Source organism: Anopheles gambiae, chromosome 2 (genome assembly GCF_943734735.2).
Source record: "Anopheles gambiae chromosome 2, idAnoGambNW_F1_1, whole genome shotgun sequence".
In the NCBI taxonomy this organism is placed as follows: Eukaryota; Metazoa; Arthropoda; class Insecta; order Diptera; family Culicidae; genus Anopheles; species Anopheles gambiae.
Genome location: NC_064601.1, coordinates 74,229,096 through 74,256,625, shown reverse-complemented (window position 1 = coordinate 74,256,625; position 27,530 = coordinate 74,229,096). Strand labels below are relative to the sequence as shown.

At 37.4% G+C, this 27,530-nt stretch overlaps 1 protein-coding gene across 7 annotated transcripts in view; it reads right to left on the bottom strand.

Annotated features, from left to right (window-relative positions):
* The window catches only part of LOC1275709 (cell adhesion molecule Dscam2), a 97,220-nt gene extending 74,692 nt beyond the window's left edge, over positions 1-22,528 (bottom strand). For all 7 annotated transcript variants that reach the window (XM_061646610.1, XM_061646613.1, XM_061646612.1 and 4 more), the window contains exon 1: positions 17,422-22,528. In XM_061646610.1, the coding sequence (XP_061502594.1) occupies positions 17,422-17,497 (76 nt within the window). In that variant the 5' untranslated portion in view covers positions 17,498-22,528. The remainder of the gene's footprint in view (positions 1-17,421) is intronic.
* Positions 22,529-27,530: the final 5,002 nt, after the last annotated feature.

Sequence of the window (27,530 nt, the reverse complement as noted above, 5' to 3'; positions counted from 1 at the left end):
GAGAGTCAGATAGTCTTGGGGTAGAATATATAATAGGCGTAAATGGTAATTCTTTTTTTCTAAGTAATTTTGATGATTATGTTCAAGTTTTTACTGCTAGCTTTCGCTTGCATGTGTTTGTCTAAGTACAATAAAGTTAATTAGAGTGTGGCCATGTAAAGAGTAATGCTAATAGTAACTGAGATTAGTGCCAACAATAATTGTTACATGCAGCGTTTACTTAGGCAACCTATTTTTAATAAAATAGTTCAATGTAACTTGTATTTTCGTTCTTGACACACTCGTCTAGTTGTACGACTTAATAATATGTCTGTGATGGGTTCAAAACCCGTAAAGATCGACACACCCACACGCAAGACTGACTATTATGTGTAAAACAGTAAATCCTTTTTATCTTTGATTGCGGCAGGTCAAGAGCGCTATGGTTGTTTCGCTAAAAAATAAAGAGACTTTGTAAACATTTTTTTCCTCATTTAGATACTTCCCATATATGTAGCATTTGAAAGAATACGACAAAGCCTATTTTGATATTCTTCTGTTCTGGAAGGACTTAACTTGTCTATTCCTCGGAAGTTTCGGGTTTAGTAGGCAATTTGCATTTACTTAAATCACTCCACTTTGCAATCTCTATGCTTTATCGGATATATCGAATGTATGTGAATTAAATGAAAATGACACTATTACCTATGCAAATTTGCAATACTTTGCATTCTCGAGCCTCATCACGATGGGACATAGATGTTGCTTTGCTTTCATAGAATGTCATGGCTACAAATTTCACTTTTTCTTCTTCACAATCTCAATAGAATTAGAAAGGTGTACAAAATTGTTCAAACCTAGCAAGATTACAGAAAACAGAATAAAATAGTTTTTTCCTGAATGATATAGATGGAATAAGTCACTCATAGTCAAGAAAATTAATAGGTAGGTAGGTTTTTTCCGTGTACAATTTTACAGCGAACAAAAAAATTAAAGATGTTATACTAATTTATTTTTATTGTACCACAGTTTTGTGCCCCATCTTTTTTGTTTAGTGCCACAAACAAAAATTATACTGTAATATATTTACTGACATTTTGCTTCGGATATTGTAAAGCGTTGCTCTCTACAACAAAAGACAGTATGAAACACTTCAACAGTCTTGAAAAATAAACAATAAAAAAAAATATTGTTTTCGTCCACAGCACTGGAGCACTCACTGGAGGGTCCTATCATCGCTGGGACATAGTTTGATTGAAAATGATCGTCAAGTGTTGCTGCATTGCTGCTCGAAAGAATTTCGCTCGAAGGAAGCCGTACACAGTATGCATGCGCTCGGTTCGTTTCTACCGTTTTGCTTTGCTTTACACCCCGTTTTGTTCACATAGAAACCAAGTTAGAGTACTGTGATCAGCTAGCCACAAACCGACCAAAGCATCGATACATAAAATTGGGAAAAAAATAAATGAGAAAAATCCTTCAAAGGGTGGAACACACTTCAGACGGTAGTCAAGCCACGGCAAACCAGGGTTTTATCGTGTCTCGTGCTATTGCTTATGCATGCGCTGACTAGGAGAGTTTGCATGAAGAAAGCAAAAATAACTTGAGATTTTCAATCGAAAAATATTCACACACCAATACGGGTGTGTTTTGAAAGCAACGTATCGCTATTGTGATTTCGTCAAAAGGAGCACTTCTTCCATGGACGGTTCGATCAGAAGTGCTCTGAGAGCTCTACTCCTAACGCCTTTGAGGAAACAATCTTGTGGATTGGTTTGGGATAAGGCTTCGTCATCGCTTACATGGGCACTTTTGTTGTGGTTTATCAGTACAGATGGTCGTATCCTTTGGTGGCATGTATTGGACATTTATTATCAAATATTTTAGTTTGCATTGCTGAATAATTGGTAAAAATGATACAATATGCAGTATTATATTTATTTATCATATTAACCTCTAGTTTAAAACTGATAACGATTAGCTTAGCTAATACTAAGTATTTTGTGTTTTATTTGTCCTCAAAGTAACATTGTTATGAGTTGGCTAAATCAAATGAATCTCATTCTTTTCTCTGAGGAAAAACACTATGGAATACTTTTAACCTATTGCCTAGGAATAGAACACAAATGTGCACATCTCAACATGTTACAAACATGTTAAACAAACAAAATGTGGTGCTCACTCAGCAACTGAAAATAATCATTGCAAACAATTGCTTTTGATAATATGGTCCCAGGACAAACGGTAAGCTCGATCAAATCATGTCGTTAGCCAATAGGCAATAACAAAGCTTTCAAAGATGTTGCGTGAGAAAAAGCTTTTTCATAACAAAGATTATCACACTATCGTGTTTATCCCGCTTTTCCTCCGCTGTGGTATTTATGCAAACTGCAGCTACATAGCATTCCGTGAGGACGGGTATTTACGTTTACCATTATGGTACCGCATCGTATCAGCAACGATGTGACCATACTTCAAGCCTCCGAGGGGTTGAAATTGAATTTCGTAAATCTTTCCCTGAGATGGGAAAATGGGAGTACTTGTTTCCATTTACTTTATCTCTTCCATCCTCTTCGAAGTGGCACCGATTTCTAGGCTCTTCTTCTTCCCATCCTACAGAAAAGCTTGTGCAGAAAGAAAAATACTTTGGGGACACACATACATACTTGCGAGTCGCATGGCAAGTGATCGCTTGTTGCTGGAATTGTTTCTCATCACAAAAATCGCATTATCCTTGATAATATGATTTGCTTTCACTTTCACCTTCGTTTCTCGATATCGCAGTTTTCCTTCTTTTCCTTACAAGTATGTTCTTCTTAAGGCACGAGCCCGGTTGGTAAAACTCACAAAAATGATAAATTTTTGCGTCTTATTTTTATAATATTTGTATTTGCAACATAGAACTAAGCTACCCATAACGGGTTCATATTACCGGAAAGCTTTATCATCTCTGAAGCGTCTATTTGTCTTTATCGTGTAGTGTAAATTTCCTTTAAAAAATATCCGGAAAGCTGAGTCGAGTTATAATATAGTTAGTATAGTTAAAAACCCAAAAAAAAAATTAACTACAAACAATAAAAAAAACAAATTGTTGAATTATTACGATCAAACGATTACGAAGTCAAACGTTACGATTTTTTAAACTGAAACTTAAAATTTTGTTAACAAAATTTCAAAACCGTATATTGTACTACAACTGAATACTACACGATGACTTTTACCTGAGAGGTCGTTCCAGTAAACCCTAAGTAGCTATGTTAATATAGTGATAGGAAAATACCTTTCAAACTTTTCATAATACCTTTCACCATTTCAAACATGATGAACACAGACATAAATCTGGAATAATAATTAACTAACGGTTTTTAAACCTTGGTAGAGTGATGCGTATGGTAGAACGCATCTAAAAAACAAAGGTGAGAATTCATCAGTAGTATAATACCAATTGTTAAAAAGAAGTTGTTGACACTTTGACCGCCAGCCTGACGTCACAGTTTTTCGAGTGAGCACGTAGCGCATGGCAAAAGAGCGACAATTTCTCGCGCGTTATCACTTTTTTGTTTCATTGCGATAAGCGGCAAAGAACAAATAGTTCTCGTTCTTTCTTTCCTCCCTCATTCGTTATAAATAGAATCACTGTCAATAGAATATAATCATTAGAAAGATAATTGTTCACTGTTTACAGCATACTGAGTAATTGTGCGTTTGTTTCCACAAGATGCGTTATCAGTGCCAAATTAACGATCCCCATTGCTGTTATGTGTTATGTTTTAAATGCGATACATTACTACTCCGTAAGCCAAAAGATCCATTATTATGTATTGTTATTCTTCGTGATTTTTTTCTTTTTTTCGGAATGTCTGGATGCTTCACGCATAAAGAAATCTTGTTGCAAACCCTTCCAACATCTCCAACGATAAACCGGACGAAAGCAAAGGATTAGATGCATTAGCATTCTTCGTTTACAATAATTGGAAGCTTCCAGCTGTACCTTTTTCCCTCCATTACGAAAATACACCCGTAACAGATCACTGCTTTGGTCTCGGATCAAATACCGCAGGTCAAAGCACCTTGCCATCAAACCGCACACATACTCACACATGCGATATGTGTCAACTTTGAATGACAGCCATTAGTCTAGGGGACACAATTTGCGCCCCAGAAAAATCACCCTAGAAAGCTGCTACCGCAATCGCCAGAATCATTGCTGAGCTTTGGATGTGATTGATGAATGTTGGGTCCGAGCTGAAGGCTCGGGAAACAAGGCAGTCGGCAGGCACCAAATTGTCGGCTCATCGTCGGAAACTCTTTCTCTTGGGCGGCTTTCGCTTGGGATAGGTTTTGGACAACTCTGCTTAAGATGTTTTTGGTGGAATGGAGGTCGGTCCACACCCTGAATTGCCTGGTCGGCGTTGCGAGTCTGTTAAGATGATTGATTGATGTGCCTTTCTGCTTTGTAGGTCGTTAGCATCTGCTGGCAAGATTGCCCTGAAGGCGGTGTTGTTTTCAGCTCCTCTTGAGGTAGTTGCTAGCCTCGCTCCTTTGATGGTTATGCTCAGTTAAGAAGGGATTAGATTAAGCGTGAGGTGTTGTTTTGTTGCTCTCAAATTGTACGTATATTTTGGTTTTCACCGCATATATAAATATATCATATGCAAATTTAAATATTTATTATAATGTGATGATGAACCATGAGCTTGGGTTTATAAATATATATTTTACATGTATTCGTATCCATGATAATTAGTTATTTTTTTTTACTCTAAAATGCTTTTTAGTACGGCCCTGAATGAGCTTTAACGACATGTATGTATGCATGTATGTGGATGTATTCTAGTGCATTTACTCCAATTACTGAGCCATGACTATTGTAATACGACTATAATATTTTTTTTTACAAAAATCATCTTCGCGAATTCCATAAAAATCTTTAATCATATGCGATAGAAACAAGGCCAGTCTTGTGGTACACAACATGTCAACTCGTAAGGCATAAAAACATGGCCGTTATGGGTTCTAGTCCCGGATGGACCCTGCCTGCATACGTAGTATTGACCCAACCCAAGTGACATTTTTTTCAATTTTTTTGTCATAATCTCCTCGAATGGTGCTCGTAATTAAAAAAATGTGGATTTGTGCGTGAAAACCCGTGTTGAAAGTATCAAAATTTCGTTTGTGCGTGCGTATTACCTTCGTCTATGGAATTATGATTGCTGGATGCACTCGATTCGTTTTAAATTAATAAGTATAAATCTTTGACGATAGAAGGAGTTACTTTTCTTACGACGATCTTCTTCTTCATTGGCACAACAACCGTTGTCGGTCAAGGCCTGCCTGTACCCACTAGTAAAGTGTGCTTGGCTTTCAGTAACTTATTGTTACTATAGCGGGATAGTCAGTCCTACTTATGGGGGCATTTGTATGCGTGATACAAGAACTTAATATATAACGTACAAAGCAAAATATGACTAGGATAGAACATGATTTAGAAACTTTTCATTGTCAGCTAGATATACTCTTGCATTTCATAATACTGAAATATGAGCGATAAACTGGGCCAAATAAATAGCCTAATCTCACTGAACAGGAAATATTCTACACAATCTTTGTTTTTCCATCTCAACGAAACGCAATACCAGTGTGTATTCAGCATCATGCCATAGAACATCGGACGGAAAAGGATGTAAAAAAGCAGTTTTCGTCGAACTTCTTGGCCAATAAAATAAAAGCCGACCATCATCAAAGCAAACCAAAGAATAAGAAAACATTCTGCCGGACATCCGGCCAGGGCTGTGCCGAGACGAACGGTTTGGCAAAGAAAAACAGACGATTTGCTTTGTGTTGTGTCTCCTTAGGGGCACGTACCGTAGCCATGTATTAGCTTAATAGACCGTCACAGTAAGGTAAATCACATTGCACACAACATACCGCGGTGCGCTTCCATCTTGAGCAGGCTTGATTTCCCCTGGTGCGGCGTGCGAGGTAAAAGGGAGAGTGTCCTGACCTGAGGGAGAGTGTCCATTGTTTGTTACGCGCTTGGAACCACCTGTGGAGGTCGGAGGATGGTGGAAGATGGTGGTTTAACAGACGGAAACAGGTACGCAGCAGGGAGTTCCCTTTTGTTGCGCACGTGGTATTCATTTTAACGCGCAATTAGGTAGATGAAAATTAAACGACCGAGACAAAGTAGTTAGCGAGGTAAAGTAAGGCAAACAACAGTGACGCTGCTATAATAATCCGTCCAAAGTTTTTCAATTTAGCGTTATACCAAAGGTCTGAGCGCTGAAGGGAACGGAACCGTTTAGAGGATGTTTTGGTAGTTGAAAACAAAATATAAATCTTGAAGAAGTGCGCTGATAAAGCAGGGCCAAACTCCAATTTCTACGTCAATACTATTGCGGGGATTAGAACGGTTCCTAAAATACCTCTTCTTTTAAGCAATCAACTTTTAGCAGTGGGACACATCTTACCCGTGAGATTTCTTTTCGTATATTGCCCGATGTGCAACGATATTGCAATCATCACCCGAGTATGGGAGACACACCCGGGCACAATATCCGAAAGGCAAACGTCCATTTGGGACGTACCTTACCATGTCGTGGCAAACTCCCGTGACCACCGTGTTGGGACATCGGAATCCTTACCCCCAAGGTAGGCTGGCCCCGCGGGAAGAACTAACTAACACGAAACAGTAAACAGCAGTAAAAAGATAGAAGCCACCTAATTGATTGCTCCTTGGAGGCACATATTCGGGCAACGATTTGGGGGCGAAACGGTGCAAACGAAAATAAACACGACGATTCTAGCTTCGGTAAAAGAACTACCCTGCCCACATGCCTCTTTCTTTCTCTACGTTTCGTTCCCGCAAATTCCCGTTGCTGCCGGTCGCAACAAGAAAACAAACTTAATTTCTGCCGTGATTCTCATCCCTTGTCTAGCGACCGTTCCTACAAGCAGGCTTTATTGCTTTCGTTTTATTGTTGCTTGTCGATGGCTGTGTCACTTGGATGATCTTATTTGTACAACTAGCCATGCTGGAGATCGCATCAAAAGATGTGAGGGTAAGGCTTGAGGAACGGGGGAAGGCGATTCAAAAACAAAACAAAATAATGTTCTCTTTTCCCAGTGAAAAAACTGTAACAAAACGTTTTGCAAAAAAGTACAGCATTCGGTAGACTCTAGATCACTGGAGACAACAACACGAACCAAGCGTAATAAGAAAGTAGAAAGGAACCGAAAAAAAAATCATCAAACATCCAAAATGAACAAACGCGCGTTTCTTCGCCGCAACGGAGGTTGGAGCTGTGGGAATAATAAATGTCCAAAAATCAAACAACTTTGACAAAGAACATGGCCCAAACAACGGGTCGGCTGGTGGCGAAGCAAGATCTAACCGCTAGGTGTCGCACGGTGGTGGGATCAGTATGCTTGAGGCACGAGATGAACGGTAAACAGTACTGTGATGAACTTGCAGTAAGCAGCCAGGTCACACAATGAATAATTACTTTTTGAAAGTGTGAATTGGAAATAAAATTATAAAAAATAAAGATAAGTAATGAGATACTTTTTCTTAAACGTTTACAAATAAAACCACGTCAAATGATCCGGTCATTAATACAATAGACAATCAGTGGTCGAACAAACGTTTTTACAGGAAAAAATGTAAAATAATTTCTGTTCATTCGCTCCACAATTAATCCCTACAAAGATGTAATGATAAAATGGAGATTGGCTATGTTGCAGGTCACATATAACATTACTAGTTGACAATCAAACACCGTTTGTTTTAAGCTTAAATACCTTATCGCGAAAAAAATGTGTAGACATGTTTGATTAAATTTTATAGTAGTAATTACATGAGGCGAATCGTTTGTAAGATTTCAAACTAACAAATTTCAATGGCATTTTTTACAATTGGGTTTGACTAATATTTGATCAGTTATAATTGGACATCATCGACATTTAATCAATATTAATCAAAAGGCTTACAGATAAACCAGCATTACCAAACGCGATGATGAATAATGCTGCAATTTATTCACCCGCTTCTTAAATATCTATAAGCTAGCATAAACATTTGTGTACACTTTATGCTTAGTGTCCGCTAAAAAAATAGTTTTTGTTCTTAAATCATGTTATGTTTTTCGCTTTTTGATTTTCTGTCCTTTTTTCTCCTTTAAGAATCAATAGTAGTTAATAAAGTTTTTTTTATGAAAAATTGGTAAGGTGGTTTTGTCCAACACCATTCGTAGATTTTGTTCTACTGTGCGTAACGCGACTGAGCAGCAGAGACAACTTTCACCGGAGCGTGTAAGACAGTGAGCGCGATTCCAGATTACGATAAGAAGAATGATACAGAAGCCCCAGGCGGCACCCGAGCAACACGCGGCCACCATAGAACCGGCTCGTGTCGCGCGAAAAGTTGGGGAAAGTCTTTCGCGGTTTGGCTGTGCAACCATTGCAGACTCAACTGGCACCGTAGGAAGGATACGCAGGGCACAGGGAGGCAGCAAAGACATGGTTGCGTTGCTGCTCGTTTGACAGTTCCGTGCCATTGAGCGTAACCTTTCCGCTGTGAGCGCTGTATATTCGCTGTTCATAAATTTTCATTGCCCATGTGTAACATGAAGTAACTTTTGAGGACTTCCTCCCAGCGCCCGGCCATCACACGGACACACCGGGTGCGGGTAGTGATTTGTGAGCAACGGGTTTAGGATACTGCAATCTAGGAAGACCGTGTGGTAACGAAAACAGGGAACAAATTTATTACAAAAATCGTTTTCTAGTTACCATTACGCATCGGATTGTGGTAAATCTGGTTGGATGACAGATGACTATTGACTCTTGCGAAGGGACTTATTGCCACCAGCCATCTCTCATTCGATTGGCTCTTGAGTTTAACCAGAATAAAATATACTAACAAAAAAAAAACGCCATCGTTTTTTTTTTTTGCCTAGTGCTGACAATTTTTGGTAATGGAATTAGTTACAATCGCGCCTTGCCGCACGTGCCTGAACCAACGGCCCAGCGAGACAGGCATCAGAAAGAAAGAATCACGTTGAAAGTGGAAAACAATCATGCACACTTGAGAGACCAACATCCCTTCGTATTACGTACCCGCTCAACACCGCTCACGGACGTGAAGCATCAACAAAGCATTTCTCCACAATCCAATCACCCGTTAAGCAACATCATTTCGTTTACGTGATGTCATTCCGTTCCGGAGGAGGAAGCGCACGATGGCATTCGATCGACAGGACGGTATTCGAAGGACTTTCATTTTCCCTATACATTCCGTTTCACGGTTGCGATTGGCTAGTTCGTGTTACTTGAGAGTGGGAAAAGGGAAGCGAGCCAGTGTCTGAATCGCTGCTTAGTATTTATCCTTCCAGCGATGGTACTGAGAAAAATCTCAGTAAAAATCACGAATACCCCGAACATCAAGACACGAGTGGCACACTTGAGTGGCATGTGGGACGATGTCTGGTGCGACCTGGTGTGTAATGAAAACGTCTGTCGAAAGAAGCAAAGGCGTCCAGCCGGATGGAAGATGGAAGTGGTGGTAAGAATGGTAAGAATCATCCAAAAGAAGGCTCCCGTCGTAGCTGCACTTAACGTAACACACAGCTTCTCATCGTTTTTTTTTTTTATCAGGCCCACCAGCCAATAATGCCAAATGAAGCGTGGTGATGACAATACAAAATGCACCAGTCCAAGGAAATCTCCATCCGGATTCAGTGTGCGGAAAACGGTCAAAAATGGTCCGACTGGTCAAAAGCTTTGAACTAAATAGTTGCAAATAACAGGGGGTAAGTAAATATTTACTGAATAATATATCATTCAAGCTGCACGTGACATCAAATGAATAAATTGCATTCTCTTGTGCCGTCAATAAAGACTACGCCTATAATGGATGAATATTCAGTGCTTGACCATCCTTTTGATGACCCATCCGTTTATTTTGATTCGTAAAAGGCGTTTCTTTAAATTTTGGTAGTGTGTAATAGAAGTTAGGAAGAAGTTAGTTAGGTTAATTTAGAAAAGGATTACAAAATAAGTATGTCAAAATATCTTATGACAAGTAAAGTACATTTAGTATTCATGTCCGTTCTTATTTGGATTTGCATTATCCATTTTTTATTTTTAGCAATGAAGCTATGATTAGGTTGTCTGTTGGTTTATTTACTGTTTTATCAATAATGTCGATATGTTATTGACAGGATACATGCTTTATTATAATAAAAATGGATTATTTTATAGAGATGATTTATTTGAAAATGAAAAGGATAAAAACTAATATATTTGAAAACAAATTTTTTATTCTATTCGGCATAACAACCTACGAGGTCATGCTGGCCTATTCAAGCATACGAGAATGATTAAATACCAGGCAGTCAGATATAAAAGCCAATTATGTGATTCGATCGTAGGAGAAAAAGTGTCATATACGCAGATTTGGTGTTATGTGTCTTGTTTGACGTTTGCAATCGAGCAAAATGTTTTATCAAACATTTGCATAAGCTGACTTAAACAAAGACCAATTTTTGTCAAACAACTTTCCGTCAGATAAAAGTTACGGAAAGTGTCCTATTTTACGGGTTCATTTCTACCACACTGATTGCAACTAATTACAATCAGAAGTGAATAATTATCATTCATGACAGTAAAAAGTGTGGAAATAACAAAATGCATAGGAGATGTCTTCTTCTTCTTCTTTGGCACAACAACCGTTGTCGGTCAAGGCCTGCCTGTACTCACTAGTGAAAGTGAGCTTGGCTTTCGGTAACTTCTTGTTACCATAGCAGGATAGTCAGTCCTACGTAAGGGGACACGATCTATTCTGGGCTTGAACCCATGACACAGGAGAAATAGCAAAATTACAAAACTTCACTTTCACTTCAGGAATGATTTCGAAAAGCTGGTGCTCAGATACAAAATTTCCCCTAATAAAATGCAGTGGAACCTCTTACAACGAATTCAATCCATTGAATTTGTATGAAAGTGAAATAATTCGTTTTAGGATCATAAAAGTGCTGGTATAATATTTATGAGTCGCTTCAAAATGGAAAATATTTCAAAAAAATGTAAATTTTGACGTTCAGCTGCTATACATTTTCTGTTAGTTTTTTTAGAACAATTGAACAATTGTTTGAAATAAATATTCTCCAGAACGAATAACTTTTTTTTAAACATTGACATCAAATCTACATTACTCATGTAGTCATACAAAACATCGTATGGTACGAAGTGGTATCATGCGTATCATGCGGCAGATCATGCGTTGATGAAATATTAGTATTGAAACGCAAGAAACACTCGTTAATTTATCTTACACTTTTGCATAATTATTCGACACGTCCTGTCAATACAATTATTGACAGAGTAATTTGACAGCAATATCTAAGGTTAACGAAAGAATTATTCAACGAATCTTGTGAAGTCTCTAACGACCTTCTATAATACTGATACAATTTCCGTTTCTTTAGAATGGGTTTGATTAATACTTTTCCGTTTGACTCAAATATTACACAGTGGCCTTACAGTTAGTTCTTGCTACGAGAACGGTGAGTTCGTGCGATGGACACACGAACACGGTTGCAAAAATTGTAATTTAAAAACTGTGATAAGGAAATCAATGTCTTACATTGACTTTTCCGAAATGTTTATCCTAATTCGGTATAAAATATTCAAAGAGTAATTGTGATAAGGGTAAATGCAAAACAATGATCAATTTTTCGATATGAACCAAACATTCAAATCAACATTTCAAAAGCTTAAGATAACTTAGACCAAAAAATATTGAAAAACAGCCAATAGTAAGCCAAACAGGATTTTTTTATGTAATGGAAGGTGCAGACAATCCAACAAAATAATTAACCAAACAGGATTTTTTTTATGTAATGGAAGGTGCAGACAATCCAACAAAATAATTTAAAAAATAAAAATTATTATGAAATTTTACAAAACTCAACCTGCTACTGTAATTCATTCAAGTGCAGCAATAGATACCAGACGGCCAAAATAACGTTAATCAATTATTGTAAGAGCTACATGCATGGTAGAAATAATTTAAAATGTGTAAAATTCCTTTTTACAGCCACAAACAAACACCCCTTACTGACAACACCCCTTGTCATTTATTTTGCAAATATAGTAAAAATGCTATATAGTAAAAAACTAGGAGTTATGGAGTGGTTATGGAAACTAGTAATAGTATAATATACTATAACATTTCGGTAATACAAATACACAACCCAATTTTATAATATTTTTTTGTACTATCCTATTGTTTTTAACTTTGCTTTCCCCGTGGTACCCATTTGGCGTTTAATATATATAAAAAATGTACACTCTTGTAGAGAAATGTACCCACAATCTCTTGCTTCAATCGGTTAATTTAAAAAGTTTCATTCGGCGTTCGTTTCTACGACGGCATTCGCTGCCTAAAGATTTGGGTGCGATGGATTTCTTAAAAGTTTTAGTACTTTCTTAAAAAAAGTCAAGCACTGACAAAAGAAAGGAAAGTAAAGAGATTCAAAAATGTGAAAAATGTTCGACAATGCCAACAGACAGTAAACTCTCAAACACAAAGCAACCTCCGCAAGGGCACCAAACAAAACAAGATGGAATCGGGGTACGAGGAACCGAAGATGGTCCGATGGGAAATTTACTTGCACCATCCACCGCACAATGTTTGGTCCATGCAAGAGCTGGATAAGAAAATTGTTTTTCCTTTCCCTGACAACGCGATACACACAGATAAGTCCCCAAGCACTTTGTGTCGACGACGCCAGCCTACGTCTTGGCAGCAAAAGCAAGATGCTTCGTCCTACCCGGTTGCGGTCGGTTGTTGACGGTTTTATGAGCTTTCCTCCAGCCGAATGGGACGAGTTGCGGATGGACGCGTCAAAGCGCAGTGTAAATCATAAATAAAATTGCCAACCTCGAATAACAGCAAACCCTTTTTCTGTTAGATCTGTCTGATGGTGTAGGTCATTGCGAAATTGAATCGAGTTTCTGTTATATGTTGGTTTCGATTTCAAGACTACGAGATGAATTTAAAGCCTTCTCTAGTATATGAGATGTGTTAAACTGTACACGCACAAGTTTATGACTTGGGCTGCTTTTGTCATAAAGTTTTTGGCCAATCGATGTTTGATATATTAAACCAATAAGCAGTTATGTATGGTCAGAGAGAACGTTTGGAAATCAATTGAATAGTTAATCATTTTCTCCTAGCAGGCTTTGCATAAAATTTGCTTACTGTAACTCGTTTTCTATGCTTAATATTATTTGTTTAAATATTCACGACTCGTTCATATCCCAATATTTATCAAACAATTTTGTAGTTATAACAACCGCGTTTAATTTAAAATAGGTGTTCAAATATTTCTGCTAGTTGGCGTAATATCCTCCGCGGACAAACCGTCCTATACAGTATTTCGAGACTTACTCAGTACCATGCAGCCGGATAGTCAGTCCTTGCTACGGGGAGACAGTGAATTCTAGGCTTGAATCCACGGCGGGTATGTTGTTAAGTCGTACGAGTTGACGGATGTACTATGGGACCTTCACAAATAATTTATTTAAATCTTCCAATAGAGGTATCTGTTAAGAACATGCCCGTTATGAGTTCTAGTCCCAAAAGCTCCCATAAGTAGGACACTATCCTGATATGGAGCAAGTCAATAAGTCACTAAAAGCCAAAGCCTTAGTGTATCCAACTAGTAGTGGTTCAGGCAAACCTTGACCGTAACACGGTCGTTGTGCCCAGCATGTTGATTTTACAATTTTAAGTACAACCAGTATTGTTTACTGGGTAAAGTGTGAGAACACACTTTTTACTAATTGTATTATAAAATATTTCAAATTTAATTAGTTTTACCAAAAAAATACGCTAACATTAATTTAAAACTGTTTGAAACAAAAAAAAAACTCTTCGCTTAAATTAATTTAGTAAAAAAAAATAAAAAAATGCTTCATCTTCTACAAGAGAGCTAGACGTGCGATAGACATTTGTTTTTTCAACAAATATTTGTTTTGGCGCACTTCAGCACTCACTGGCATGGCGTGTTGATAGAAGCATGACGGTGTTACAGATTCAACTTCAAATTCCAAATCCAACTCGTACAAATATCTTCTTCATCGTTTTGCAGCACGTGACAAGCTGCGGTTCTACACCCAAGGCGTTCGCTATGCGATAGCAAGAGACTGAATTTCCCATGTTGGGTTTTGTAATGTTTTGTTTTTCCCCTTTCAGCCTGCACCTGCAAACAAAAGGAAGAAAGGATTGTTTCCTTGCCTGGCGGTTTCTATTATTCGACACAATATTGCTAATGCCAAAGCAGTGTCTCCGGTGGGCGGCTTAGCGCCTTTTTCCCTGTGGCTCACCAATCCGATGGCGTATAAACATATTAGTAGCTCGTTTAGAAGGCGAATTTCAGCAACCCAAGTGAAACGGAATCAAATATCAGCCAATTGTTGAAGGGACAACAAAACGAAGAGCCCCTCGAGACGTAACGTGCTGTATGGTTTCCTTCTCAAAACCTTTTATATACGGCAACACTTATATTGGACTGTTTACACAACTGGTTTGGCAGTAGCATTGCTCGAATTTAACTTCATTTATATCAAGCAAAGCAATTAACCATAAAGTTTGTTTCCACATCAAACCACATCATTAAGAATTTTGACATTATCAATTACATTTTATTAGGTTACATTAATTAAAACATAATATTTTATTGTATTTTAGTATTAATTAAATTAAGCAATACCAAACTTTACTATATTTAATTATACTATGTTATTTTATGACATTACATTGTTTAATATTCTGTTAGTTTATCCTATAAAATTAAACAACAAAAAATGCATTAGCACTCTTGTTCATTACATCATTCGTTTGCCATTGTATAAACTATGGTTGAAGAGCAAGTGCGACAGTTATGATTGTTTTACTGTATTAATGTTAACGATATAATTACAACTGTTACGTTATCTTAATTTAAAACGAAAAGTAGATCGTATCAGGTCGTATCAGATCAGGTCACATTAGGTTATTTTGACTTTAAATATCATAATGTCCGAGATAAAAAAAAACCCTAAATTGTTGTGTAAATAAGTATCAAACTTTCAGTAAGAGTATAAACTGCGCAAATATCAAAATGATTCTTAAAAAACAGAATCTTAGTTAATATGAAAAACAAGCCAACTCCTGAACACTGTATGCCATATTGTAATGTAAGCTAACTTTTAAGAGTTTTTTTTTATTTTAATATAATTTTAGATTGGAGTCCAAAACAGTTGTCATGTCATTATGTCATTATGTGGCTTACTTAAAACGTGTACCACAAAACGGGTGCCAAACAATATACCGTTCGTAGATTCTAAAAATTCATAAAATATACATCGAAAAAAAGGCCAATGATTTACACTAAACCACAGCTGAGTTTGCATGCGGACACTTGCCCCATGGTGGGCTATGATTTATCAACAAATCACAAAAACGATATCAAACAGCGGGTACCCCTTGCTAAACCAACTGTGCGTTACGCAATACCATGCGGCTGCTATGTCACCATGAGTCTGGAAGTCTCGTTTAAACTTTCCATCACCTCTCACTGTACGAATCCCACCGAAATTGTTCCTTCCGCAATGATTCCGCTGCAATTCAGCTACAGCTAGCCGGAACACAAGCTGCGAGTGTTCAGCATGTGGTACAAGTCTTGCGGTACATCTTGCCAATAAATGTCTCCCGAAGATTCGTTGCCGGTACGCCGCAGGAAACAGGAGCAGGACTCTGTTTGAGATTTGCCAATCCGCAACATTGCGTACCCAGTCAATTGCGATAAAGGCGACAGGGTGTACGGTTTCACATGCGAAGAAGTTTCCGCAACACTGTCATCCGGTTTTGCACGGTCACGAGGCCGACTTCTCGACCACTAAAGAATCCAATAACCGACACTACCGATTTCTTCATTTAACCGTCTGCGAGCCGGGCCCTGTATTTTTGATACGCTTGCAATAGTTTCGACTGCTATCGAAACATTTCAAGTTTGCATTGTTTTCTTTCTCTGCATTGAATAATTTAGCTATGAAACGATTTTTTGCGTTTCGATTTTCAATACCAAGGCTCGGATGCTCGAAATGAAATTTGCCTCTTTTTGTTCTCTTCGCTACAGGCGTATGGATTAAGATTATTTTTAGTTTTATACTGGTTGGTGTTGCTGATGCTTTACATTAATTTTTCATACCACGAGAAGCAAGGATTGGTTGCCATTTGTTGAATTTTGTATACGTGCTATATAAACTTAGTTAGGTCTGATACGCAAATTTTAAAAATAGGTTATATTTTTTGCATGTTTATTATTATTAAACATTTAATATATTGGTTGCACTATCAACATATATTTGTTTGAGCTGTTTTTTCAATACTTTGTAAGTCTTAATTGATTATACATAATACTTCTTCAGAGTGTGGAAGGTACAAAATAAATGTCAAATATCTCAGCTGAGAACAACATTGCAGGAGAATTACAAATGAGAACTGCGAAAACTGATGTTAATATTTGATATCCTAAACATAGTTTTACATCTCTTATCACTACCACTCATCTATTGTTCTGGTTCAGAGAATAGTCGGTAACGACCTACGCGATCATGCCGGCCCATACAGGCATTCGAGACTTATTTAGAACCACGCAGCCGAATAGTCCGTACTTGCTAAGCGAGGATGGTCCATACGACGATTGAACCCACGACGGGCATGTTGTTAAGTCATGCAGGTAGACAACTGTACTATTTTATTTAGCAGTGGCGGTTCCTTTTTGCGTCTGTTTGGACCGAGCTTCCGGTATCAGATCATTTACACCAGGTGCTATTGAAAGAGCCGGTCTCGTAGTACAGTTGTCAACTCGCACGACTTAACAACATGCCCGTCATGGGTTCAAGCCCCAAATAGACCGCGCCGCCATACGTAGGACTTGACTATCCTGCTATGGGGGGGAATCAATTAGTCACTGAAAGCCAAAAGCCCACAAGTGGGTACAGGCAGGCCTTGACCGACATCGGTTGTTGAGCCAAAGAAGAAAAAGAAGCTATTGAAACATTTGCAATTTGGACGGATTTAAAATGATTGATAAGAATGGACTGGACACAGGAACAGTGTAACTATAGCGTAATTATCAAGTAATGAGTTTGATTTAACACATTATTGATCCACTGCACTGATCTATCTAATATACTTTTTACTATCGAAAACAAACGCAAACGAGAATCAAATTTATCAAAATAACTCACATAACTATATCTATATTATAAATAAATTGTTTTGTAAGCTGTAATCATTTTTACATCCCGAAGTGTTTATAAAAATAAGGGTGGGTTTTAAGAATAGATGTTTTATTGTGGGTTTCAACGTTTCAAGCACAAATGACTTACCCCCGCTTATCCATAAAACGAAGAAAAACAACATTAGCGATACTCGGTTATTCCACATCCTGTTGGTACATGCCATGCTTATTCCGTCACTTTCAGTGTAAAAATTCCTATAGATTATTCTCCAATCTTTTATCTTATTCTTTCACCAGCTCACTGGTGAGCACACTCTAAATAATATCACACTCGATACAATCGTGCATCTCGGTCATACGTCATCAAAGGTTTAGGCTTCAACTGGCCATATTCACACACTGCACACATTCCAATCGTTTCCCTCTGCTGGTATTGCAATCAGCACGAAACAACATTGTGCATCCACCTGCATTGTACTTACTGGCAAGCAGTATTTGGGATGAATGTGGGATACACCGTTTTACTAACACGTTCACTTTTACAAGCACAGATACACGTACGCGTTCACGGAAACTGCACTCATGTACTATATTCTCCCACTAGCACATACACATTTACATACACACAAACACTACTGCACACACTTCTTGCTTCACTTATTTTTCACTGCAAATTTCGTCTGGTGGACAAGGGGGACCGAAAGCGGAAGGTGTTTTCCTCGGTAGGTCCGCTTCCACGCGAACGTTCCAAGGCAATGCACCTAACAGATACACAATGATTCGAATCGTGTGATGTCACTTAACCGGACACTAGTAATGATCGGTGTGCCCAAGCCGGAAACATTAACTTTGCATACTGGCAAGGGTTTCATTTATTTGCTATATTTAGCTTACAAATACTTTAGCACAGACCTTGCCTAATTTCACACAATCGTGCATTAGATTCACTTTACTAACTTATCTAAAGAGCTTACATTTTCGCACATTACACAGTATGAGCATTTGATTTTCTTAAATGCATTATGCGTTTTGCACCGTTTCCAGCATATTATGCGCTCTGCTTCAGGATGCAATCATTCCCGCCTAAACATGCCGCAACACACTTTGGTAAAACTTCTTTTCTACCTCCACACTAACAGGAACAGTAACTGACACGATGCAATGCTCACGCTTTGGCTGATGCCTACTTAGCTCCATTGCAGTACCGGCAAGGAGTTTGATGGAAATGAACGAGCGCAACCACATGGTGTGTGTTTTTGTCGTATTTTTCACTTGCGCTACCAACCGCTCACTACCACTGCTTCACAAGCTTGCAAAGTTCTTTTCAATTTCACTAGCCTCGGACTTTACCGAACGAATACAAGAAGCAACTCAAATAGAGCCAACTTTCTGTTTCGTCTTCGCCTGGCACAGACGATACGGGACGCGCGTACCCTTGTTAAGTGGTCGAGTTGCCGCAAGCTGCTATATCCTGGGAGGGTTACCGATCACCCTACGACGCCAACCGCATTGCCTGGCTGCTGGTGTAGCGGAAACCCTGGACCCGTTTCCCGCGTCCGTTGGCTTGGCAACTAGGGTCACTCAAGCCGAGCGCATTGCTTTCCTTTCTCTAACCGAACGACACAACGATTGCTCCACGACTGAGAGGACCTGTCCTCTATGGGCAAGCTTTCGGTTGAACAGATTCGTTTCCGCCGGAAGGCGACCACGCAGACACGCGCAAAATAGGCACAACTCTTTCGTCCCTTTCGGTGAGTACTTTAAATGTTAAAGAGATCCGACTAGCGAGAGAGAGACAGCACATAGCATTGCATTAACAACTATACATACGCTGGCTAAAATCGAGAATGTAAGAGAGAAAATTTTGAAATTGGAGAAGAAAAACACTCCTTTTTCTCTCACGAAAGTCTTTTTCGCTCTCTACAGCATCCTTGTGCAATTTTGTCTACTGTTTTTTCTATACGATATAGTGGTAATGATAAGAGGGTAATACGAAAACTGAAGAGAAAAATAAGTCAAGCATTTTGTACACTTTCGTACAGTGTCATGTATAAAAATTAAACATTTTTGCATGAGTATTTGTTATTTATCATTCAATGAAACACGATCAATATGTATGTATTTTCCACGCTTTTGAAACACTTTGTATTCCAACTAACACACAACGAATTGCATGTATGCTCTTCTTCTTAATTCATTTTACAGCTTTTGCTGTAACCTGTACAACAAAAACTTTTAAAATTTTCTACCAACTCCTATAGTCTACAGTCGGATATGCTTCCGGCGACTGGAAGCACCTGTCAGCTGTCAATTGCTTGACGATGGCGGGGAAATAGAGAGCGTCTGCGCATTTTGAATTTCCTACCATCTCTCTGTTTTCCATTTCTCAATCTGTTCGAGCTTTTTAACGAAATCTCAAGTTACAAATTAATTTCTTCAAATAGATATCATCTTTCGGCGAGTTATACTACGTAAAATCGCCATCCAAAAACGATCATCCAGGAATGAATTATAAAAAATAATTATTAATGTTAAAAAAAAAATTGTCCATTGTTTATTCTTTCAGTCATTTTACATATACGTTTTTTGGAATCGATTTTCATATACATATCAACAATGTAACACACCTGTCACGGGTTCAAATCTTGTACGAACCAAACAAACCCACAACCCCCCCCCCCTCCCACCTGCTCGCTCTACTGTTTGTATACTTACGAGATGCAGGTGGAGAGCCTCCCAGTAGCTTAGGCAGGCTTATGCCCACTATGACTATCGTGGCAAATAATAAGAATTGTTTTGGTCATTAATAATTACGTCTTATTAATTCAATTATGGTACATTTGTGACAAGCAACTCGGCATAGATTCAGACAAACATAGTTTTATGTTGATACATTAAAAACATAGAAAACTTAACTATAAAGTTATTGCACTAAACGTCTAGTAGCTAATTAATTATAGTGATTAATTAGAATGATTATGATTACAATTATAAAGATTATTATGATTTTTATTGATTTTTTTGTGTATTAAAACTATCTGAATATTCAGAATAACTAAACAAACGAAGAATAGGTCCACTAAATTACAAAGTAACACAACAAAATGCATATTTTTTATCAATTACAGAAAAACAGACGATTAGTTTTTTTTACAGTAAATTTGATTTATGTTCTTTGTAGCCAACCGCTAATTCGAGTAATTCAGTAAAAAAAATTTATTGATTTGGATCATATGTATGGTATTTTTCTGACAATCGTTAATACCACATTGCGATTGACTGTACTTTTAAATTCAAATATAAATCGTTCACAACACATCAGCAAAAAATGGCAGGATTACTAGAGCTTTCGTTATTGAAGTGAATAAAATGTAATACAAATAAAATAAACTATAACCGCATTATACTTCAAATACTCTGTGCGCCTTCATCATCAGATAAAACGAAGACCCAACGAAGATGATTGTGCGACGAGATATGCAATAATAATGTATGAGAATTAATGTACAATATATTATATTAAATTTAAAAAAAGATGACATCGTTAATTAAATCCCAGTATAAATTGTATGGGACTTAAGAAAGAAAACTAATGAGTGTGACCACCCTCGAAGACTTTCATTCGTTAGATTGCTGTATTTTAAATTCAAATTTGATGAACAATATTAAACATTTATCAACTCATTTCCCAAGAGCTTAAGGGTTCTTGGGACAGAATTTGATGTTACCTAACTGTACTACAAATCGACGAAAACGTCCATATCTCTAATACCATAGCGAACCGGCCATTTAAACTGTATACCGGTGTTGCATGATTACCGTCTGCAAAGCATATCAAACATTCAGATGGTCGTGGAGAACGATTTACCGTTCGCACTAATTACTTTTACAAATTGTCTTGAGAGGAGGTGTAGTGCTTGCTGTACCAAGAATTGAGATCATTTCCTTTTAAGTTTAAATGTGCAATTAGCTTGATCTCTTCCCGGTATTTTTTTTTTAATTATGCTGCATCCAAATGCTACAAAATGGCTTATAAAAGTTTTGAAAGTTATTCTTGAATATTTAATTGTTTTCAAATGTTAAAAATATAACCCTTGCAGCTATGTAAGCTGTTAACAAACACATTGAAAGCATTAAAATGTTAAAAAAGTTCAATCGCTTGGAAACCCTAACCAATGACCGTGACCGGAACCAACACACCACCAACATGACGGCTGACACCTTCCCAAAAGCGAAGCGATGCAAATAATTTACCTTTGATGCAACAGAAACCACTCTCGCACACGGGTAAGCAACGTATGATCCTACACATAATCAGCTCTCCCAGAGCTAGCTGTACATACATTCAACCGGCGTCCCCTATCGTTTACTGTTAAGACCGGATGCTGATCTTGAAGCAATTAAAACTTTCTCTTTTTCCAAAAATGGGATCGAGACGCTGGATGGAGCCCCGTTTATATTCTACCCACCTGGAGCAGCGCCGGCTAGAGCAGTACTCGTGATCCGTACCCCCGGTGGATAGGGTAGGTGGGAAGCGTGCGTGGTCTGGAGCATTTCGCACCTAACTTTCACTTGCCGACATCACATTTCAGGTTCGCGCTCGATTGGTTTGGTTCCAGCGTCGGGTTGGGAACATCTGTTGCTATTAAAAATACTTATACTTAGCATACTTTGCAACTCCGTTCGGTTTAGTTCTGAGAGGTGTGCGGAAACGACTAGCCCCGTTCGGGGTCCAGCTGCTAGCTGTAGAAGGTAAAGATATTACTTTCCGTTAAATACCCAACCACGAAAAGTGGTAGCTTTTGAACGGTTGGAGTTTACTAAAACGTGTCCTGCTGGCGTAACTTGCCTGTGTAGCACATGCTGGAGGAATGTGAGAAGCATCTCAATGTTTACCTCGAGTTGAAATTAATATCACCTTTTTCGTTCCAATGAGAAGCTCTCCTCTGACGGAGCTTTTTGTTTTAACTGATGCATCAGTTAAACACACCAACCTATATACCCGTACGAACACTAGTATCTATACATACACTCGCACAAACATACACACATTCACTCACACTCTGATGGAAAATGGAGAATTTAAACGGAGAGCTACGTTGATTAATCCTGGACTCAATGTAAAGTAGGAAAAAGCAGTCAACGATCGGAATGTCACTTTGCCTGCAAGTGCCTACTTAACATCCACCGGGAATGTGTGTCCACCGGAAGCACCTTCTCACTTTCCGCTCACTGCCGCAACTGATGGGCTGCTCGTCCTAAGGACCAACGTTTTATACTCAAAATGCCGAACCGCTCGGAAAGGTTCGAAGAACCACGAAAGCCACATGGAATTTCGATTATCGGTTGCTTATCGGTTACTGTTTAAGCATGTACAAAGCCCTGTTTGATCATTGATAGTATTTTATTAAACTGTGTAAGAGAACATGGTGTGAAGTTTAGAGCAAGAAGACTTTCTGTCTGTTATCGGTAGGTAGAATGGAAAATATTTCACTATCTTTACAATTGTTTACCTACAGTAAGCTTTACCATTGTACCAGCAATGCGTCACGGTACATGGGTAGCACGCTTCACGATCAGCTTATCTGGTGATGCTGCCAGAACACGACCGTGCAGGGTAAGGGTAAGTGAGTCAACACGAACAGCGCGGCATTGTGTTCCATGGCAAGGGCAAAGGAAATAATTCTGCCACTACCGTTTGGATGTGGCGCACAGGATGTGCAAGAATTATCATTTCAAGCCAATAAATTATCAACGAAATGCCGGTACGAGTGCCTCTATAATAGAAATTACTGCAGAGCATCGTATGCTATTGTGGTTTCAGGGTTTGAAAAATTTATTTATTGTTTTATTTTTTTTTTTATAAAAACATTATTCTACATGTTTTTATATAAACATTACTTAATTACTTAATCACGAGTATTGCAGTTTTTATAATATTTACAAAAACTATTGGAGCGTGATATTGAATGGTACTGATCTAATCTTTTAAATTGATTAACAATTTAATTACTAGACCATTTTTGTTTTCGTGAGGATCAAGCTGATCCTGAGAACATTTGTAATGACTATAACCAAATAAGTATTTCTCGTACCTTTAACATATCTTATCTATACATGACTTTCAAACATGACACTACGGAGAGACAGTCCATATGAGGCTTGAATCCAAGACGGACTAGTTGTTAGGTCATTCGAGTTGACGGCTGTCACACAAGACCGCCTGGTGCCTTTTACACTTAAACAAACTAATTTGTGGGTATGAAAACTGTTGTTATTCATCCATTAATCTTATTCTTAAATATTTTTTACACCAATTGTATTAAAGACCTAGATGCTACTTTAATTGATCTAATGGTACGTATATGGACGTGTATTGATGACTTGAAGGAATGGATTTGATATATGGCAGGAGTAGATTAATATGGCCTCATCATCTTAAGCCAGCCTTCTTATAGTTTTTATAGTTTGCATAGTAATCGATTGCTGGATCCAATATTTGTCAGTCATGTTAATATTTTGATCAAGTGGGAGGACTTGAGACTATCGGCTAATATGAAAATGTTATAATTTAGGTAAAATTTCAACCATAAATTAATATTATATTTGCAAGAATTATTTTACTTTGCGTCTATTACAGGGTTTTACAAGTCAGAATCAAGTGTTAACCAACTAATTTTACTCGCTCAAAAATCACTCACAATGTCAAACGTGCCTTTTCCATCGCGATTTGCGACACATCTATTTTCACAGGTTTACTAAAAAAAAATTAAACTGTAAAGATTCTATTCAGAACGTTCGGTACAACAATATATAACAATTCCAACCGGTTTAGAATGTTAGGCCTTGACTATACGGATAGTTCCGATCGTCCGATGGATTTTAGCCAAAATATGACTGACAAATTATAATAAAATTCCACGAAAAAGTTGATTGTACTATAATTTTATTGAGCAACGAAATTTTATTTGAAAAATGCAATATATATTTTATTTGTTATGCCTGTGTATCCGAGGAAAAATTGTGCTGTATTAACGCAACTAAAAAAAACATCCCGAATTTTTTTGAACACTTGTTTCTGGTGGATTACCTCGTGCTGCCTAAACAAGGTTTTTGAAAGAGTTGAATTTACGAGGGAAACTACAAGCTCACAAACTGCTCGAAAATGATCGAATATGATCCCTTTAGCTCACCGCCCTGCCAGACAAACCGGGCTAAAATAACCCCCTTTAACGCTAAATTACCAGTAATTGAAGAACAATTTCATGATAAATTAGCAGTCACGAGTTTACCCATTCTAGCAGTTTTGATAGATCCTATTCCTTCCTCTATTTCATTGCATTTCATTCCTTCCTCATATCATTTTCCTTGTATCATACAAACGATTATATTTTTTCCAGCAAACTCGACTGGCAAACAGTCGCTTCACCCAGGGAAGGTTTTGTATAATTAGAACTAATAAATGCATTTTCCTGTATTTTTTTAATATTTCACAGTTTTTAACATACCGCCGACCTTCGTACAGAAGTTCCTTCAACTAAAAGATCATTAACCGTAGTGTCTATGACCAAAAAAATACACGTTGTTCTACGACCGCCTACCCATGTAGGACCATACATTTTGTATGGGAGATTGCAGTTTCGCGGATTCAAAAGCTAATTTATCTTGATCTGCTCGTCGAATTTCCATGATATTTTTATCAAAGCTGCATCTTCTTGTTATTTAACAATAATTTTAATTTAATTTTATTAAAAAAATCTAAAAATCTAAAAACTAAATCTACCTTATTTCTGCCTACCCAGGTAAGACTATATATTTTTTGTAGTTTTGCAAATTGTAAAGCTTATACTTTTTGTTCTAGAAAAAAAAAATAAATTAAAGTTGTCTTAAATTTACGTTATGTTGTTAGCTTACGAATAAGGTAAAGTTTGCGTAAAGAGCTTGCGTGGTTATGCCGGCCTATAGAGGCTTTAGAGACTTATTAGATACCACGCATACGGATAAACAGTCCTTTGCTACAGGAGGCAGTCTATACTAAGTGATACGTTCAAACCTAGAATGGACCGTCCTCTCATAGCAAGGACTTACAAAAAGACTGTGAGGTACTGAATAAGTCTCAAAAGCCTATATAGGCAGACATGCCGCATAGGACGTTACGCCAAATAGAAGAAAAACAAGGAGAAATTAATAAAAAAATAATACACGTTTTTAGGCAATTCTTTTTTTGGTGTTAGCGCATTAAAGACGTGTGTTAATTTTTTATTATTTTTTTGTATGTTTTATCCAACTACGTTTGATATTTTTTTTAACGGATGGTTATGCATTTATGAGCATGGTTACTAAGATCATTTCAAATACATTGCTTCACATCTAAGAAATAGATAAAGAAGGCAAAGTTAATCCTAGCAACGAATAAAAAAGTGAGAGCGCAATCTAGAGCATAAGTTGCATTTGAGATATTTGTTGAGAATAATGCTCGCAAAACACGGCAATGTAACGACCATTACATTTTCATAGCCAAAAGTAAGCGACTTCAATAAAAACGTATATGGACAGCGATCAACGATATAACCTATATTAAAATACAAACTAAATGAGATACAGAGCATATCAATATTAGTTTTTGAATTCGCAAATCTACAATCTTCCATACAAAATATATGGAGCATATCAATATTAGTTTTTGAATTCGCAAATCTACAATCTTCCATACAAAATATATGGTCCTAGTCGGGTATTTTAAAAAATATTGTTCGACGAAGTAACATAAAAAATATTTTTCCAGGCATTCTATGAATTTCAAGTCTCTACGACTTTTCTATCAAAATATAGGGTAAATGTACCAGTATTGGGCAGGTTAGTGTAGCAGTTTCACAAAAACTGCTTGTTCATTCACAATTTTTATTACTTTTCATGAAAGTGACGTTATTTTGAACGATAAAGTATCGAATTATGTTGTACTATTTTTATTTGCCGTTTCAAATGTATTTTCTAGCGATATTCATGAAAATTCAAACACTGTTTTTGTTCCTATTTTCGGCAGTTTGGTCCTATTTTCGGCAGGCTGTGCTCCAATTTTCGGCAACGCGAATACGGGTCGGTAAATGTTTTAATTAATACCAATAGGTAAACAAAAATGTTTAAAACAGTTCTACACTCTCACTCATTTTTTACAATTTTCGGAGTACGGCTCCGACTGGCTCACAAAATATTATTTTTCTCTCAAGTTATTGCATAATTTATAGTGAAATTGGTGATATTTGATGCAAAAAATGTGGTTTTATGTGTCGACATACGCATTACAGTTTTCTGATCAAGTTTTAAATGAATATTCAACGAAATTAAAAGTGTGTTTTTGTTTCAAGTTTCGGCAGGTGCCCAAAGCATTGATCTGTCAAAAATCAACATTTACCATGTACCAATTTTCGGCAGCATTTAAAATGAATAATTACTTGTTTTTAATGATTTTAAAATTCCAAGCGGGCTAGTATAAAATCTGCAACCATCAAATCTTTCATAAAAACCATACTTTTATTGTTTTGGTGCTCTGATTCTGTTAATAATGAAACCTGTCGAACTATTGGCTACCTGCAAATCTGCCGAAACATGTTGAACTCTGCACATTTTGTTTGATATTTAGAAAAATATGCATGGAAATGATGTGAAACTTCGTTTATGAATAACAAATGAGCATATCTCTATGTAAAAAATATGTGTTGATACAATTTTCAACGCGTTTTCACGTAATTACACGTTTTTAGTTTCCCTGTCGAAAACCTGTGCACTGCCGAATACTGGTACAGTTACCCTATTAAGAAATAAAAGAGCCAAACCTTCCCGGATAGGCGGTCATTGACACTAGGGTTAAAAAAACACTTTTTGTGTTTTTATTTTCAACTTTAGAATGATGAAAATCGACAACACGTGCCGTTAAATTGCTCTTAAAGTACTGTTGTGACAAACAGAAAACTGCTCGAATGGATAAATTCGAAGGCTGTCTGGCAAACAGTAGCTCAATTTTGCAAACAGAGCTACTTGTCTCGCGCAATCAGTTCGGCTGTAGCTCAATATACCGAAATAAGCACGAACTCCCGACGCACTAGTGAACTCGACAATTCAAACGACTTGTGACCTAACAAAAATGATAATATGTGTCACATACAATTGTATACTAGTGTTGGAAACATTTTCATTAATCAGAACAAGTTAAAATTAACTTTTGTTTACAATGTTTTTGTTTCTTGGTTTAAACGTGTA